Below are 16,865 nucleotides of genomic sequence, written 5' to 3'. Positions count from 1 at the left end.
ATTTTTCTCCTTAGTTCTTCATGGAATCTATTCAAGCTTTCACAAAATCCTAGACTTCAATGAAACCTAGTTTGAATGATCCTGACCTAGAACTTTTGGGTAGAGAAGCATACAAATGAAATCAATCAATCAATCCTAACCAATCATTATAACAAATAGTCAGAAAACCACTAGGAGTGCAGAGCCTATCCTGTGCGCTGTGTTGAGTTTCTTATATATGACTGTTTCTTTGCGGGGTAGAAGATATGAGTGTACAATTGTTTCAATGAGTACCTAGCTTCCAGGGAGCAGCTCTGCTCCTTAAGCCATTATGATAATGAAACTGGAGAAACTGGCTGATTATCCATACACATCCCACCAAGAAGAAGAAAACTACAAAATAGGGGAAAGAAATCCTCATTTATGCAAGAATATTTCTGGGGGGGAGTTGTGTCTGTGTAAGTCAAATTCATCTATGACATCTTGGCTATTTGTTCTTCAAAAGTTATATTGTCCTCAACTTAATGCTCACTGGATGTGTAGGATGTGGGAAAGGTCCGGACATATCAGAAAGACACTAAGTTGAAGAAGGCATGCTTATGATGCTCCTTCACATATGCTTTACTTATTTGAATGGCATTTTTCCCCTTAAGATACATTGATTAAGTTATCAGCTACCTTCCTGGATGAAAATATATTTAGTAGGAAAATCTCAGAAAAATGGATTCCTGAAGCTGTGCAAAAATGCCATTAACCAACAAGGAAAGACACAGAGAAGGGTCTTCTAGGCTTATCCATCATTACAGAAATTAAAGAGATGTCTATGAATATTTTGTTCCTCTATATATTAAATGATAATTGTACATTACGCACAGATAAAATCCCATTGCTTTTTTAACAAAAGGTTGCATTTTATTATTTATTGCATTTTAAAACAACTTTTCAGATAGTTATTGCATCTAAAATCAACTCAAATTTTCAAGTTTCAAAGCACTGTGGAATAAGTCAGCTTTGCAGGAGGGAGGATTATGGATGAGACAGTAGCTTGGTTAAGGCCTCCGTGTGAGTTTCTGGACAGACCCTTCATCCAGACCAGGGGCTTATTTGCAGCTCAATCTCTTATCTACAACACTAATCTTATATGAAGAGAGCACTCTCAGGTTACCACTTCTGTGCTCTAAATCACTTCTCTCAACCCCCTGCCCCCATATGTTCCAATTATGCCTCTGCAAGGACAAACATGCACACAGTTTTCCCCCAGGCTATGGAGATCCCAAGCAAAGAATGGAAGACAGATAAAGTGTCAAACATCCTTGCTATCACCTTACTGCTTTTTTTTGGTTAGATCAACAAGAAAAGAACAAACTTTGAATATAAAAGCTGCTGTAAGAGGAGATTTCTGCACTCTATGATCCAGGAACAAGTATGTGAAAATTACAAAGAACAACAAGAATTTGAATGGAGACCTGCCCAGAAGCTTGGAGTGTATTGGTGCAGGTAATTTGGGTTTTTCTTCTTTGTAATAAGAAAACAAGGGCTGCAGACCCCCCAAGTCTCCAGAAATACATGTGCTTGTTTTGCCCCACCCAATGAAGAATGCAGTTATTCAATCCCTCTCACCACTGCACAAGGACAGGTAGAATTAACATAATAATAACTGGGAAGTTTTCTGTCCAAACATAGCTTGGTTAAATCTGAGGTAAGCACTTCCACTGAGCAATGTGTGAGACCTGTCTGGTTACATTTGTCCCCAAGGAGTACAGACAAGGAAGAATGGCAAAAAATAAAATAAAATGAAATGAAATAATAAAATAAAATAAAATATAATAACATAAAAGGCACCTGACTAAATCATGAGATTCTCAGTGTACTGGCAAAACGTTTTGAGTATGTGTTCTGCATAATTTCCAGCTGCGTGCAATAAGTGGTTCCCAAACTTTCGATTTCACCTATCTTAAAGTCTCTCAAACAAATGTAAGGTCTGAGAATTAGAGTGTAGAATTTATTTTTGGCCAGAAAAAAAAAAACCAGGAAAGTTTTAAAGGCTAGAAACTTACAGGTAATCTTCAGGTTACAGAGTTGTGACTAGGATTGCCTTTTCTAAGTGATGTTGCCATAAAGTGTGATATCACATGACACATCACTTAGCAACAGCAATCTTGGTAGTTGCCTAACCCCAGGAGCATGTGCAGCATTAAGCAGGAAGTGACAGGAGTCCCAACCAAGAAGTGTAGGGGTGCTATGGGGAGTGGGATTTGCTGCAGGAGCACTCAGTGGAACGCAGGCTGACTAGCAGAGGCTTTATGCTGATTGAGGGAGGCCTGGAGGGGAAGTGCTATGAAGTATGAGAATACTGGGATCTTGTACTCCATTGTAGGCTCCTTGGGAGAAAAAGTGGTTAGAGCAACTTACTGGAGTGACTTGCAATCTTCCCTGCCAGTTTCCCCATTGACCTTGTTTGTGGGGAGCTAGCAGGGAAGGACATGTATCCCAACAAGCCTACAACGGAGTACAAGACCCCAGGATTCTCCTACTTCATAGCACTTCCCCAACCAGGCCTCTTTCAACCAGTATGAAGCCTCTGCTCATCAGCCTGCATTCCACTGGGTCTTTCTGCAGCAGATACCACTCCCCACAGCCCCTCTATACTTTCCCATTGACTTTGTTTATAGGAAGCTAGCAAGGAAGGACTCAAATGGTGATCACAAGACATCAGCTTGCCATGAAGTCAGAATCACAAACTGGCCATCTTAAATGTCCAGATTGTGATCATGTGTCCATGAAGGTACTGTGACAGCTGGAACTTTGAGGTCTGGTCATAAATCAATTTTTCAGCATTATTGTAACTTTGAATGGTTGCTGAACAAATGGACTATCTGTAAGTATTTCATTAACCAAGCATATTATATGGAATTTCTGCTTGTGATATCTTATCTATTTTGCTATTTTACAGTACGTATATTTCTTGCATGTTTGTCATGACCTAGATTTTTATCTGAAAGGGAACTTTGCATATACCTTCTTCAAAACCAACGTTCAGTCCCCATCTATGCCTCCACCCAGTAGATTTTATACGTCTTCCTTCAATATCTTGACAAAGCAAATTTCTCAAAAACATATTAAAACTCCAATACTGGTTTCAGAAATACGAAAAACAAAAAGTAAGCACTGAGTTACCTGCAAAAATCTATACTTTCTATAAGCATGAGTTTGCGTATTTGTAGGCTCCATTTGAGGCTCCATTTTGGGCCTGGAAGGTCTCGTGGAGGACTCTAGAGGCCAAAAGCAGTGGGGGGCGGGGCGTGTGCACCCCACCTGCGCCCCATTTTTGTTAACAGAGGCACTGCGGGCCAGTCCTTTGCTATTTCCAGACCAGTCCTGTGGGCCTAATCTAAGCACCCCACGGGTTGGATCCAGCCCGTAGGCCTTGAGTTTGATACCCTGTGATAGGAGATACCTTTGTGATAGGAGATACCTTTGTGATAGGAGATACCTTTGTAATAGGAGATACAACTCTTTTTGAAATGTAACTACTGTACATGTACTCCTAAACTTATGTACATTTCTTTAACAATGGTCCAAAGTTAAGAAGGCCTCAGAAAGGGTGCTTTACAATCTGTAAAATATTTCCAATGGTCACAAAATGTTGCCGCTCACCCAGTCCCGTGGTCCTGATCTGTTCACACTTACAACTGCCAAGCAACCCACAATTATATAATCACCATTTGCAATTTTCTCTGCTGACTTCCTTAGAAGATCAGTGGATAAGCTGGGTGGGAAGGTTGCATACTATTAACTGCTTGCTTAGATGACTTCCTTTTGTCTCTGGGGGCTGGCTGAAAGAGGGTGGGCTGAAATCTCTGACAGGCAGCCCATTTGCCCTGAAAGACCTACTTGCCAAAGGATATCATCTTTTTTGCTCCCCGCTCTTAATGATGCAGAAGATTGCTTATTGACCAGAACTGGGAGTGCCAGAATTGTGGTTGTTGGATGAATTACATATACAGTATATCTCTAGGTGTAATTTGAATTTTTCACAACATCCCTATTTGCCATTCCAGTGTTCCCCAAGGGAAGGAGACGGTTCATCTGTTGCCAGCAGAACCAGTCAGCCCTGCCTTACCAGCAAGCATCCCAGTTGATCCCTCATCCTTCCTCTTTTCACATGCAATGAAGTCCTATGCTGTTTCACTTCCTCTTAAGAGAACCCTGATAAAGCCTCTTCCTTTTCCTCAGCTGACTGTGGAACTGTCTGCCACTTTGCTGTAGGGAAGGGGAATCAAGGGAGATACAGACCACAAGGAAAAATGGCATCCTCTATCACTCTGGCATGTCCACAAGGGACTCCTCCCTCCAGGGAGGAAAGTGGCTCACCTGACTGTCTGTGCTCTCAGCCAGCCCTACTTTGTCAGTAGGGATCAAATTTATTCCTTCATTCTTCCATCACCAGTCACCATCATTAACAGTTTACAAATTTCAGCCTTGGTTGCAAAGCAGCCAGTGGCTACTCACTTAGTCAGGTTTTGCTGCCAGCTGATTAGGTGCAGGAGCCAGAGGTGGGAAAGAGGACAGAGATATACTACTCTTACATCATGCAACCTACAACTCCATCCAAGTGTAGTTGGATGCCGAAACAACCATAAATTTGCCAAATTTCAATCCCATGTAATGAATTTTTGGATGCATTCGGTAAGTTAGCCCATCTGAGGTAAATTGATTTCAAATGTATTGCTCTGTGATGTACTACCTCATCCAATTGACAATTACAAGACACAAAAATTTTAGTAATGTACTTAATAACCCATGAGTTGTTGGGTCATTCTTTCAGAAATAGAGTAAAGAATAAGAGTAAATATAAATAAGAGTAAAAAGCAGTGTGATGGGAACAACTGACTTCCTGATAGCTTCCCCATTGACGTTACTTGTGGGAAGCTGGCAGGGAGCATCAGAAATAACTCATTCTCCTTGGCAATTCCAACCGGGGAACTACTTGTCACTTTGCTGGGGAGAGAGGGAACAAAGGGAGGTAATGACAGTGAAGAAAACTGCACACTTACCCGCCATCCCAGTGTGTGCCCAAGGGCCCCTTTCCTTCAGGGAAAAAGAGGACTTACCTGTCGCCTGCTGGCACCCCCATTCAGCGCTATTTCACCAGCAGGCATCCAAATTGCTCTCTTCTTTCCATCCCTTATTGCCCACTGCCATTGAGATACAGGTAGTCCTCGACTGACAAATATTCATTCAGTGACAACTTTAAAAAAATGGCACTGAAAAAAGTAACTTATGACTCTTTTTCACACTCACAACTGTTGTAGGATCCCCATGGTCATGTGATCAAAATTTAGGTGCTTGGCAACTGCTTCATATTTATGACGGTTTCCAAGATTCACTCAATAACTGTGTCAAGGAAGGTCATAAAATGGAGGGAAATTTGCTTAAAAATGCCTCACTTAACAACATAAATTTTGGGCTCAATTGTGGTTGTAAGTCAGGTATACATGCAAATCGGGCATGTATTTCAAATTTCAGCCTTGATTCCCGAAGCAGACAATCCCTGTTCACCCTGTTAGGCCTTGCCACCAGCTGAGGAGGTGCGGGGCCAGAGGGAGGTGGGTAAGAGGGTAGGGATATACCCCTCCCCTTTTCCCTTGCACCACAGGACCACAGGTTTGGGGAAGTGTAGTTGAATGGTCCATTGGAGCTGAAGAGGCCACAACTTTGCCAAACTTCTTTCCCATAGGAGTCACAGTTGCCAGATTTTGGATGGATTCTTTAAGTTAGCCATTTGAAGTATGTTGATTCAAAAACTGTTACCCTATAATTCACCATTATACCTAATGGTAGATTACACTTGAAGGTTTCAAAATATCAAACAGATGCAACAGTTTTAGTAGTATATAGAAAGGCAGACTGCAGGAGGATGAAATAAGCCCCCCTTTTTTGTCCTCCAAGAATGTTTCTTGACATACAGTATATTGTAATACTTCTAGATATATCTGGCAAAATTAGCTTACAAAAACAAAAAAAGGAGGTGAAGTAAAAGAGAAATTTATGTTCTAGTCCCTGTGTGTATTAATACCTCCTGGAAGTAGTCGGCTTGACAGATCTGCTTTCTGCCTCTCCCTTTGCTTTTCCCTCATGATTGTGACTCATTCTTAAGCATCTAGAGAACCCATTCACCCTTTGCTGCAAGATGGATTAGTTTTAACCTATTTGGACTGTGCATCGGCTTTCAGGGTGAAAGTGCATGTTTTTATGTATCTTTTGTCTAATGGTAGTAAGGAATTCACATGTGTGATGACAAACAATAGTTAATAAGGAAGTACCAGAGGTCACAATAAACTATTCAACAAGGAAAGATTAGTTACTAACTTCACAGTGCATTATACCGTAGTTCATCTCTTTACAAAACTTACTATTATGATATTAAAAGGTCTCTATGACTCTAAAGTAAGCTCAGCTAATAATGCCTCCAAAAATTATATAAGCAGAAGTAAGAAATATGGAGACAGAAATATTTTCCTCCAATAAATATGCAATTTGTGTTCACATAACCACTTTGTATCTCACATTTCAAATACAAATCATGACTAGTCTCCTATACTATATAAAATGGGGAATTTCTCTCGTACCTTCTTTCACTAAAGGATGTCTAGAAGGATTATATAACATTATGCCTTGTTTTCTTTCCTAAGCTATGCAACTTTGATCAATAATTATTCATATCCCTAAAATACATTGGAAACCAAACTAATGCACATATAGATTGAGAAGGCAAGGAAGCACATATATTCTAATTCCCTTGAGGAAATACAACTGAACCCTACTTGATCCTCAAAGCCTTCCTTGCACTATGTGACTCACAGATGCCTGTGCAACAAGCAGGTTTTTAACATGGCTGCACTTGCAGGCAAGTGTTCACTCACCATCAGACTTCCACTAATGAAGACTATACCTTGATGCCACCAGAACTTCCTCTATAAATTCATGTTTGGGTAGATTATTGGTGAAATTGGGTATATTCAAATAAGAGGGAAAAACCTGGAAATTACCAAAATGCAAATAATAAACATTTGCTTGGCTTCTTGGCCAACACAAAGCAGATGTTGAAGGAGAATTTGCAGATGAAATCTTTTTTCTGAAACAAGGAATTATCTTTGAATCAACCAACTAAATAGCTTATTTGCATAACCTGAGCTAATCTTGGCAGGATCTGTATTTCTGAAATATATTTCTGCTGGATATATCCTAATAAAACAGATGCAAAAAGGACAATAATTCCCAACTAAAAGCACAGTTGTCCCCTGCTTTGCTATTAAGCTAACAAAACATGCTCTACTAACAGAGCATCATATATATTTCAAATAATTGACAAAGAACAGAATGTAAGTTGCAAGTAAGAACAAAAATAACCTACAAAAGTTGAGAACAAAAATAAAAATAGTTTCATCATTTTATATTCAAGTACAAATGAAAAACCTCTATAAAAATCTATTTACATATGGTTTCTAAAAACTGTATTGCTCAGGATGCAAGACACATCTTTATCTAATCAGTCCCAAATGTATCATCCAGTCTTTAGTCTGAACTTATTATTCAGGGCTATTGTTTTCATTTATCAACCTTATTATTGACTTTTTCCAGCAGGTAGTTTGCAAAACTATGCTCTTTTCACTCTATCATTATCAATTATTTGTTATGCATTGCCATCCCAGGTTTCTTATTTTTTTTATAAACAACTTCAATTGAATTTAATAAACTCTGACGCCCAGATTATTTGGAGAAGAACTCAAGACCTATTGTTAAGACAGATGCAATTCCATAGAATTGGAATTTGCAAAAAGCATACATACTGAGCTGATAACTAAGTTCTATTTCAGAAGCTTCTGCAGAAAACTGAGATTATATCAAAGTAACAGCACATATGAGGTGATGTCATAATACATATATAAGCAACTTCTGATGCAAGCTGCAGCTTTTGTGGTCACTGTAATCACATATATTTTATCATTTCATTTCTTTGGAAATCAATGTTGTAATTATAAGTGAATAACCCTGAAAAATCTGAGGAGAAAAAAAACACACTTTATCTTACCACTTTTTCCTTATAAACAATGTACTTCAGCCACTTGAAATCCTGCCACTTGAATCCTGCCAGTACAAACAGTGAATCCTTCTCATACTGCTCCGGTTTCTGGATAGCCCCTTCTGGATATGTTATCCGCATTGTTGTCTTGCCACCAACATCTTTTTCAAAGCCTTTTACTGGAGCAGAATTCAGCCTTCCAGGAGATAAGAGAAAAATTATGAACTGTATTTATATTAGAGTTCAAAGTTTTGTGTGGCAAAAATCAATGTCAGGAACTCCACCACGGTAAAAATTGCAAAGGCATCACACTCAAATTATTGGGGATTGTTACCACCAATAAAGCAGTAAGTAGTAAATAAAGCAAAAATAGAACTGCCTGATACTGCCATTAGTTTACACTATAAATGGTCTATTCTTTGGAGGCAAGATATGTGATTATATGTTGTATGGAGAAAGTATTAATATTGACAAAATAAGTTTATTTTTTATTTATTTATATTTCACATTCCTGAACTGCCATCCCAACTCAAAGAGGTACTCTAGGCAGTGTATAATAAAACCTCAAAATCTGAAAGAGTAAATAAGAACTTAAAATGTCAGCATTAAAAATTTAAAGCAGTATAAAAATTTTAAGGAGACAAGAATAATTAAACCCTGTTAAAATCATGTTATTTCGGGAGTTTTCTTTTCTTTTTCTTTTTTTAATAAAGTTTTATTTGGGTTTTCACACACAAAATACAAGTAAAACATCTTTTTTGAAAATAGCATGGTCCCGGGTTGAACTTCTTTATACAGACACAAAACTCAATTTCATGCTCCTTTTTGTATTTTATTCCATATCTTATACTATTTTACATTTTCTATATAGTTTTTCCCCTCTTTTAATTTTCTCAATTTTATTTTGATTATCTCATCTCAATTCAAATCATTATATTTATACTTTTGTCTGTTCTGTTTCAATTTCATATTATCTTTTCTCATTAAACAAATTTTCTCCTGTAGTTACTAATTGGAGTATGACACCTTTATATCTTTTAATTACATCCATTCAACTCTTATTTAAACTTCAATATATACCTTAAATTTATGACCTTCAATATAATACATAATACATAACTTCCAATCGAATTCTGCTTGGCACATTCTTATAATACACACTATATTCTTTAAAAAAAAAAAAAAAGATTGTAAATATATGTAATTATAAACCCTCATTCCATTCCAGTTCAGTTCTATCATTAATAATCATTAAAACCATAACATCTTTAACACTTCTTTTCAATTAAATATCATACTTCCTTAAAAACACATATATTCTCCATAATTAATTATTCCCTTATTTCTCTTCACATGTTTTATAAATCATTAAATATACCTTTTGTTACATTTATTTATTGACAAGCATTCCACTGAATTACGATAGCTATTTTATCAGACATTTTAATCATACATTGTTTCATATTTTCTAAAATTATTTCTGCTTCTAATATAACCATACTATCTTATGTACCTTTGCAGAATCCCTTTTTCCATTAAGTTTTCACCCATTATCTCTAAATAGACCCTGTTTCTCTATATTTTGCTTCTGTCATTTATAACTTCTTTTCCTTTCTTTCTTCCCTCTCATCTTCTCCCTCCCCCTTTTACCCCCTTGTCTCTCTAGTTCTAATTCTATCTTCTGCATTTCCCTCTTCTGTTGCTTTCTGATTTTATACTTATTTTTCACTCTATTTTTTTTTTGGAGTTGTTTTTCCCAATCTTAAACTTTCCATTCTCTTTCTCCCCTTTCCTTCCCCCCCCCCATCTAAGATTACTTGTTCATTAAAGATGGCTTCGTCTTTGTCGCAATCTTCTTGTTCTGCGGGCATTTCTTGTTGTTTCTCATAATTCCAAATCTCCATTTCTAAAAACTGAAATACGAAGCCAAAAGAACCTCTCCCTTCTTGTGCATCTTCTTTGTACTTTTTAAGTTCCATTTTCAGTTCTTCTAAAAGTGGAGCCATTTTAAAACGTTTTAAACAACCACCCGATTGATTTTAGTCATTCAAAACAATAACCAAGAATCCAGAAATCATCAAGTAATCCAGATAGTCCCGAGTTATATCTTCTTATTTCTTTTTCGACTTTCTCTTCCTGGGGTTTTTGTTGCGATATTTCAGTTAGAATGTATCTTTTGGAAGTCTTGTTGAGATTTTAAGTTCTTTTTTAATTCCAGGCAGTCTCCTCCCTTCCAGATCCTGCCCTTTTATTCTTCCTCTCTCCTTTCCTGTTTTCAAAAGCTTTTAATTATCCAGAAATCTTTATTATCCCTTTGACTTTTTATTTTCAGCATTAAATGCCTATTGATGTCAAAGTGGATTTTTTTCCAATTTCTTGCTTAAGTCTCTTAGCTGTCAGTATAGGAAAAGGAGAAAACCAAATCTTTTCCCTTTTCTCTCTCCTTCGCAGCTTAAAAATCTTCTTAGGGAACAATGTTATTGTTTTTTAACAGTTTCAATTCCAGGGTACCTTATTTGTTGCTTTTGCTGTTTGACCCGGTCAACCAAAACTTTCTCTTCTTATCTTCCTCCTGCACATTCTTTTCCGGTCGAGTTCTTCTTTGTGGTGGCCATTTCTGACCACCGCTGCAAACGCCTTCGGGAAAGGGAGTAATGGCTAGCTGGGGAGGAGAGATGCGGCTCTCCTCAACCCTGCTGGCAGTCTCCCCCCTCTTCACCACCTCTACGGGGTGGCTTAGCCCCAAAACCAGCCAGCTCGGGGCACTCCAGCAGCGAGCACGGATCGAAGCCTCGCAGAGACGAGGTTTCGGTCTGTTGCTGAAGAAGCTCAAACCAGAAGTCTGGGAGTTTTCAATTATACCAGGGAAGAAGCAACAAATTCCTTTAGCAACTTGATACTTCCCATACTTCCCACCTATTACTACTAACAAATCTTGAGAAAAATATTCATTTAAAGATATCAGGCACACTATTTTCAATTATGTTATACAAAGGAATTCCTAGAGTCATTCTCATTCCTTCATACTATTTTTGCATTTCTTTTTTACAACATATAAATTGCTGCTAAGTTGCTGTCTGTACTAAGTTTGCAGTGTTACAATTTAATCAAAGTTTTTCACAGAATTGCAAATGTGTTAATTAGAAGTACAGTGTTCAAGTAAATATTGTAACAAATGAGCATTTAAATGAGATATAAAGTACTTCAAAGTTATTCTTTCAAAAGTACATTTCTTATCGTTATTCCCTAATGAGATCAGGGCTTCCTCAAAATCATGGTTATATCAGCTGAAACATTCCTCAAAGAATTCAGAAATATATCTAATTCATGAAGACTTAAGTCTCCAATAACAGAGACAATTTTAAGGCTGTGTCACTTACATAAAGGGGGAAAGAACTTCCAAACTACTTCAAATACTAGAAATTACTGCAGTATTACTGGAGAAAAAATCTAAACCATCAAACAGTTAAAAAACATGATTGGAATATGTGCTAAGAGAGTATAGCCAGTTTAGTGCAGGAGTGTCAAATTCACATTGTCACGGCATCGTCACGTGACGTATCAGGACTTTCTCCCCCTTCGCTAAACTGGGCAGGGGCGAGGCCAGTACATGAAACATCCAGCTTGCGGGCCATGAGTTTGACATCCCTGTCCAGTGGTTAAGACACCAGGCTAGAAACCAAGAGATTACATGTTTTTACCTTAGGCATGAAAGCTGACTTTCATTAGACTAGCGTCTCTCTCTCTCTCAACACAACTCACCTCACAGGGTTATTGTTGTGGGAAAAATAGGAGGAGGAAGGAATATTCGGTATGTTCACTTCCTTGAGTTATTGAAAATAATAAAGGTGGGATATCAATAAATAAACAAATACAGCTGAAATAACCTATTTGGGCAGTTCTATAATTGTCATGTCAAATATGATGTTCTCAGCACAGTAATTTAAAATATCTTCTGTGAGAATTTTGAAATTATCAAGACAAGGTTCCTGGAGTTTTCTAAGCCACAACTGAGACCATCTTACAGGAGACAAATAGGCTGCCAAATGGTATACTGGCTGATTGTTGGCTGTGTTTTAAGAACAAATACTTAACTACTTAAATATAGCACAACAAATACAAATACTTAAATATAACACTTAAACAAACAACTCTTATGGACTTTAAACAGGAACTCAGTTCTCTTTATGCATTTGATGCAGAATATTTATTAAATTATACAAGGCAAAGATGGCAGGAATGACTATATTATTTGATAGATTATAAATTTCTTAAAATGAAACAACTGCAATCAAGTGGTATTATTTCTACTGAGAGAGACAACAAAGATTCAACTTGTAATAATCCATACTTCATAAATGGGGAAATGGGCAATTAAGAAATAGAATAAATAAGCAAACAAACATGCTTTCCATTTTATTCTAAATTCCAGAGTCAAATGTAATCATGGATTGGTTTTTCCTAAGATAATGAATTATTGGACTATCTACTCAACTGCATCTTTCTCTTTCTAAGAAATAAGGGCATATTATTAAATCCATGAAACAGGAAGCATTCTTGGTCCAGATGGCTATTCCGTAGACTGGTACAAGAAACATATTGATTTATATGAGTGGGTGGATGTTGTTCTAGTGCTATTGGAATTTAATAATTAAGCTTCTCTAAATAATCTCCTGCTTAGAAGCCTATGCTATTGTGTTCTTTCTTCAAGTTAGCATCCAATTTCTTTGTTAAACATGAATTAACTATTACATTAGTTCATAAACTATAAAAAAATATTACCACAAATTATTCAACCCATACGATGTAGATTTCTAAAAAGTCATCAAGGACCTGGTAATATTAGATTGCTAAATAAAATAAATAAAAGTTTACTTAAATAGTAAGAAATTCTACAACCAGTAACAGTAGGAGATACTGACATACTACATTGGAAAGTTCTGAAAGAGGTTTGTCTATATACAGATTTGTTAAAGTTTTTATTAGCTACATTAATGTGAAGTACTCTATGCCTTCTACTAGGTTTACTACAGATTGATATTTTTCTTAATCTATTTTGTGGTGCTTGTTGGGAATGTCTCCTCTTCAAACTTGACACTGGAATTACTGTCCTGTCCCATTGAATAAACTGATGGCATTTTAAATGTAGCAATGGCTGGAATTGAACATAAACTGATGTTAACTTTTGATGATATATTATGTTTTATTGTTAATTATGCATTTTACATAAAAAACTTACTGAGGCTGTCCAACAGTTCAAGAAATTGAAGAGGCTATTGGATTAACTGCTGTAAATTCATCTGTTCCACACAGGTTCTAATGCTGCAATGAAAATGTGTACTGTAGCTGAGTTTTACCTGTTTTTTCAATAATTTTAAGTATTTGAGAACAGTTATTCCAAATATTATTACCTTCACTTGTGGCTTTAAATTTGACATTTAAAAAAAAACACCACAAATACATGTTAAAATACAGATTATTAAAAATTCTATGGAAAATTATTACTGCCTCAGTATGAATATATTTACTTAAAGACATTTCTATAAGTATGTCTAAATCATTCTAAATAGATTGGTTAAATATTAATTAAAATATTTTTATGGCAAAAACGTAATCACTTATGTAAAAATTCAATTAAAATGTCTGTTGAACTTGCAAGGAACTCCTGTTCCTTGCCCCAGCTCCTGCCCACCTAGTAGTTTGAAAGCATGCAAATGCAAGTAGATAAATAGGTACCACTTTGGTAGGAAGGTAACAGCATTCTGTGTACCTTTGGTGCATAGCTACGCTGGCCACATGACCAAGGCAATGTCTTTAGAAAATGCTGGCTCCCTCAGCCAAGAAATGAAGATGAGCACTGTGCCCTAGAGTTGGACACAACTGGAGAGGGAAAACTATACCCTTCCCCCCCTCTTAATATTCATATAATTTTTAACCTATTATTTAACAACTGTTGTAAAGGTGTGAATGTTCTTTTGAAGAATATATTTGAAAAAGTGGAATTTATCACCATAAACATGAATCACAGAGTTATTGTGCATAGGAGACAGTAAAAGGCCCTAATTATGGAATCATGGAAAGGCACTCCAGACTTACAATTTTGGATGACTGATACATGTTCACTTTTTGTTTATGTACTGGTGCTCCATTGTCATAAGTCAAAAAATGATACAACTTTGAGTGACCAAAGTTTAATTTATTTAAAAGTTACGTTGAGTATTTTCTATAAATGGAACTCTAGAATATAACCTCTGCAAATAATACGGTTCACTTGTGTCATTACTGCCTGTATTAAAACAAAACAAACTGCAGGTCAGGTCCATAAACATTAAATGCAAGATCCTATCAAATGCAAAGTGTTGTGACATAAGCTCCAGACGATAGCTATTTCTATCTTCCTTGCCAAGAATCCCATTTTGAAATAATTTTGGAAAATAGTTTCTTTCATTTGAGCACATTGGAAAAGCCTTGAAGCCTTTCCTTTTATTACCTTCTAAGCTGTGCCTAATCCTCAGCAGGAATTGTGCAGTAAACAAATTTGGTGTAGGAGGGCTGGACCTTTTAACTCTTTAATCATATCTTCTTCTCTGAGTGGAGTGAGTGGCTGAGGGTCAGACATGACTGATGAGGAGGATATTCTGAGCAAAGTGGGAAAACAGAATTGTGGCTTCCACAAAATCTCACTTCCTTATGAACAGCATGTAGCCCTGCAGCAACTGTTCCTTAGAATTAACAACGGCATGTATAATGCAATATCTTCAACAGGATGTTGGCTATCAATTATGCCTAATATTAAGCAAAATAGGTTAATACATCCTGGTTGGGAATTTGGGAAGCTTGAAATTGATCACATCTGGCAGGCACCAGATTAGGAAGATGAACTAATATGAGAATCGTGTCATTAGGATTGTTTCAATGAAGATAAAACAATGGATTCTAATCAAAGGATCATTTCAAATGCTGAAAAAAGAACCAAGTATTCAAATGTTGAATAATGGATGGCTGTTATTTTTGTTAATTTCACTTTTTCTGCTATTTATAGTAATATAGGAAAATGACCCGCATAATATTTTCTCTTCTCTTTTGCTGAAACAACTCACCTGATAACAATGTCATAGTCATCAATTTTCAAGCCCAGAGATTTGTTTGCTAGAATGCCACCATTTCCCACAATAATACATCGTTTGCAGCTAAGACTGGAAAGGAAACAGAAGAGCAGTTGGTTAAACAGCGAAATACATAGGCACAGAAATATTTCTGATCCAGATCTGAGCCAGTCTCTCCTAAAAGAATCAGAAAGTAGTTAATTCACAATTAAGAGAATGACCCTCGATAGTAATACAATTAAGATATTGGTATTGGAAGATCATAGACATAAAGTTACATCTATCATGTAGAAATTGGTTGTCCCTATTTTTCTGCTTGAGTTTAACTCGGAACTTGCACAAGATCTTTTTCTTGGCCATGGATTGCTACAGATCAAAAGTAAAAGATGCTGTAAAGTACTGTAAATAATAATATATATTTGAGTTTTAGAAATTGATTGCTGTACATTTGAATTAGTCTTTTTTATAAGTCTGGACAAATGTTCTGATTTCTCCTCCCTCAATTTGTATATCAATAACAGTCTCTCTCAACACAGAGACACCACTTTGTTATCAAAAGATAAATAAAGTAAGAAAGGAGGAATTGAAATGGATGATCTAAATTAGATAGTCCATATGCCATACATACCTTTAACACTAGAGCAGGGGTGTCCAACCTTGGTAACGTTAAGCCTGGAGGACTTCAACTCCCAGAATTCCCCAGCCAGCAAAGTTGAAGTCCTCCAGGCTTAACGTTACCAAGGTTGGACACCCCTGCACTAGAGTATTATTTCACACCAAAATTTGGCAGCAAAATGTTTGAAATATGGTGATGATTTTTTCATCTGTAATACCAATCCTGCCACAATCCCTGACAAAAGGCCGTAAATTTCCCAAAATTGCGATTTCAGACTGTTTCTTGCATTTGAAAGAACTGGAAATTAAATGGCTTTCTTTCTTTAAGGTCTTCTACTCCTGTTCCCATTCTTAAAATCTGCTACCCTGCCTACAAAATAACTTGCCTTCTGTAACTTTTACTGAAGATCAGATGGCTGGATTGCAGTCCCTCATCTCTCAAATAGTGACTGTACCTGCCATAAATATAAAGATGTGTGGAAAAACTGTGCATTAATCTTAAAAAGAGCATGACCATAGAGTACAAAATAACAGTAGACTGCCAATTATCAAGATATAGCTACATAAAATAAAATTGTTAGAAATATTTGGGAGCAACTAAGATAGTGCCTGAATTTGCCTCTTGTACTTCACTAAACCTAAATATGTATTGTAATTTATTTTTATTGATTACATCATTAATTTATTTAAGTATATGCTGCCTCATTAATGACCCTAGCCAACTTAAACCCATGAAAATAATAAGGCATAGAATTAGAATCACCTTAAAAAAAATATAATCACTACTCTCCCTATTGCTACATTGCCACTAATGAAATGGAAACCTCTTCTGAAAAGCACCATCTTAATGGATTTCTTGAATGCAACAGAGAGGAAGACAGTGTGACCATGAGGTCACAATCTGTTTTTAGTCTCCCATCCTCTTAATGTAGTTTACCTCATCCCTATTCTCAAAATTTTTTCTTCAATTTTGGGATGAGAAAGTGGTTTTACTTCAATCCCGCAACTGGAAAAAGTTGAAAACAGCATTTGATTAAAATTATCTGGCCACAGAACAGAGGTTAGCAACCTAGAGTTCA

General features: G+C 36.5%; 1 protein-coding gene across 13 annotated transcripts in view; it reads right to left on the bottom strand.

Annotated features, from left to right (window-relative positions):
* Window positions 1-16,865, bottom strand: part of ST3GAL3 (ST3 beta-galactoside alpha-2,3-sialyltransferase 3) — a 201,869-nt gene that overhangs the window by 51,146 nt on the left and 133,858 nt on the right. For all 13 annotated transcript variants that reach the window (XM_026665724.2, XM_087960112.1, XM_087960114.1 and 10 more), the window contains 2 exons: window positions 15,166-15,261; window positions 8,075-8,261 (listed from right to left, as the gene is read on the bottom strand). In XM_026665724.2, coding sequence (XP_026521509.2) covers window positions 8,075-8,261; window positions 15,166-15,261 — 283 coding nt within the window. The remainder of the gene's footprint in view (window positions 1-8,074; window positions 8,262-15,165; window positions 15,262-16,865) is intronic.

The sequence above is a fragment of the Notechis scutatus genome, chromosome 3 (genome assembly GCF_049901735.1).
Source record: "Notechis scutatus isolate UNSWTSFEM ecotype Mainland chromosome 3, rNotScu1.2, whole genome shotgun sequence".
Classification (NCBI taxonomy): domain Eukaryota; kingdom Metazoa; phylum Chordata; class Lepidosauria; order Squamata; family Elapidae; genus Notechis; species Notechis scutatus.
The sequence above is the reverse complement of the archived record's forward strand: the minus strand, read 5'-3'. Positions and strand labels throughout refer to the sequence as shown.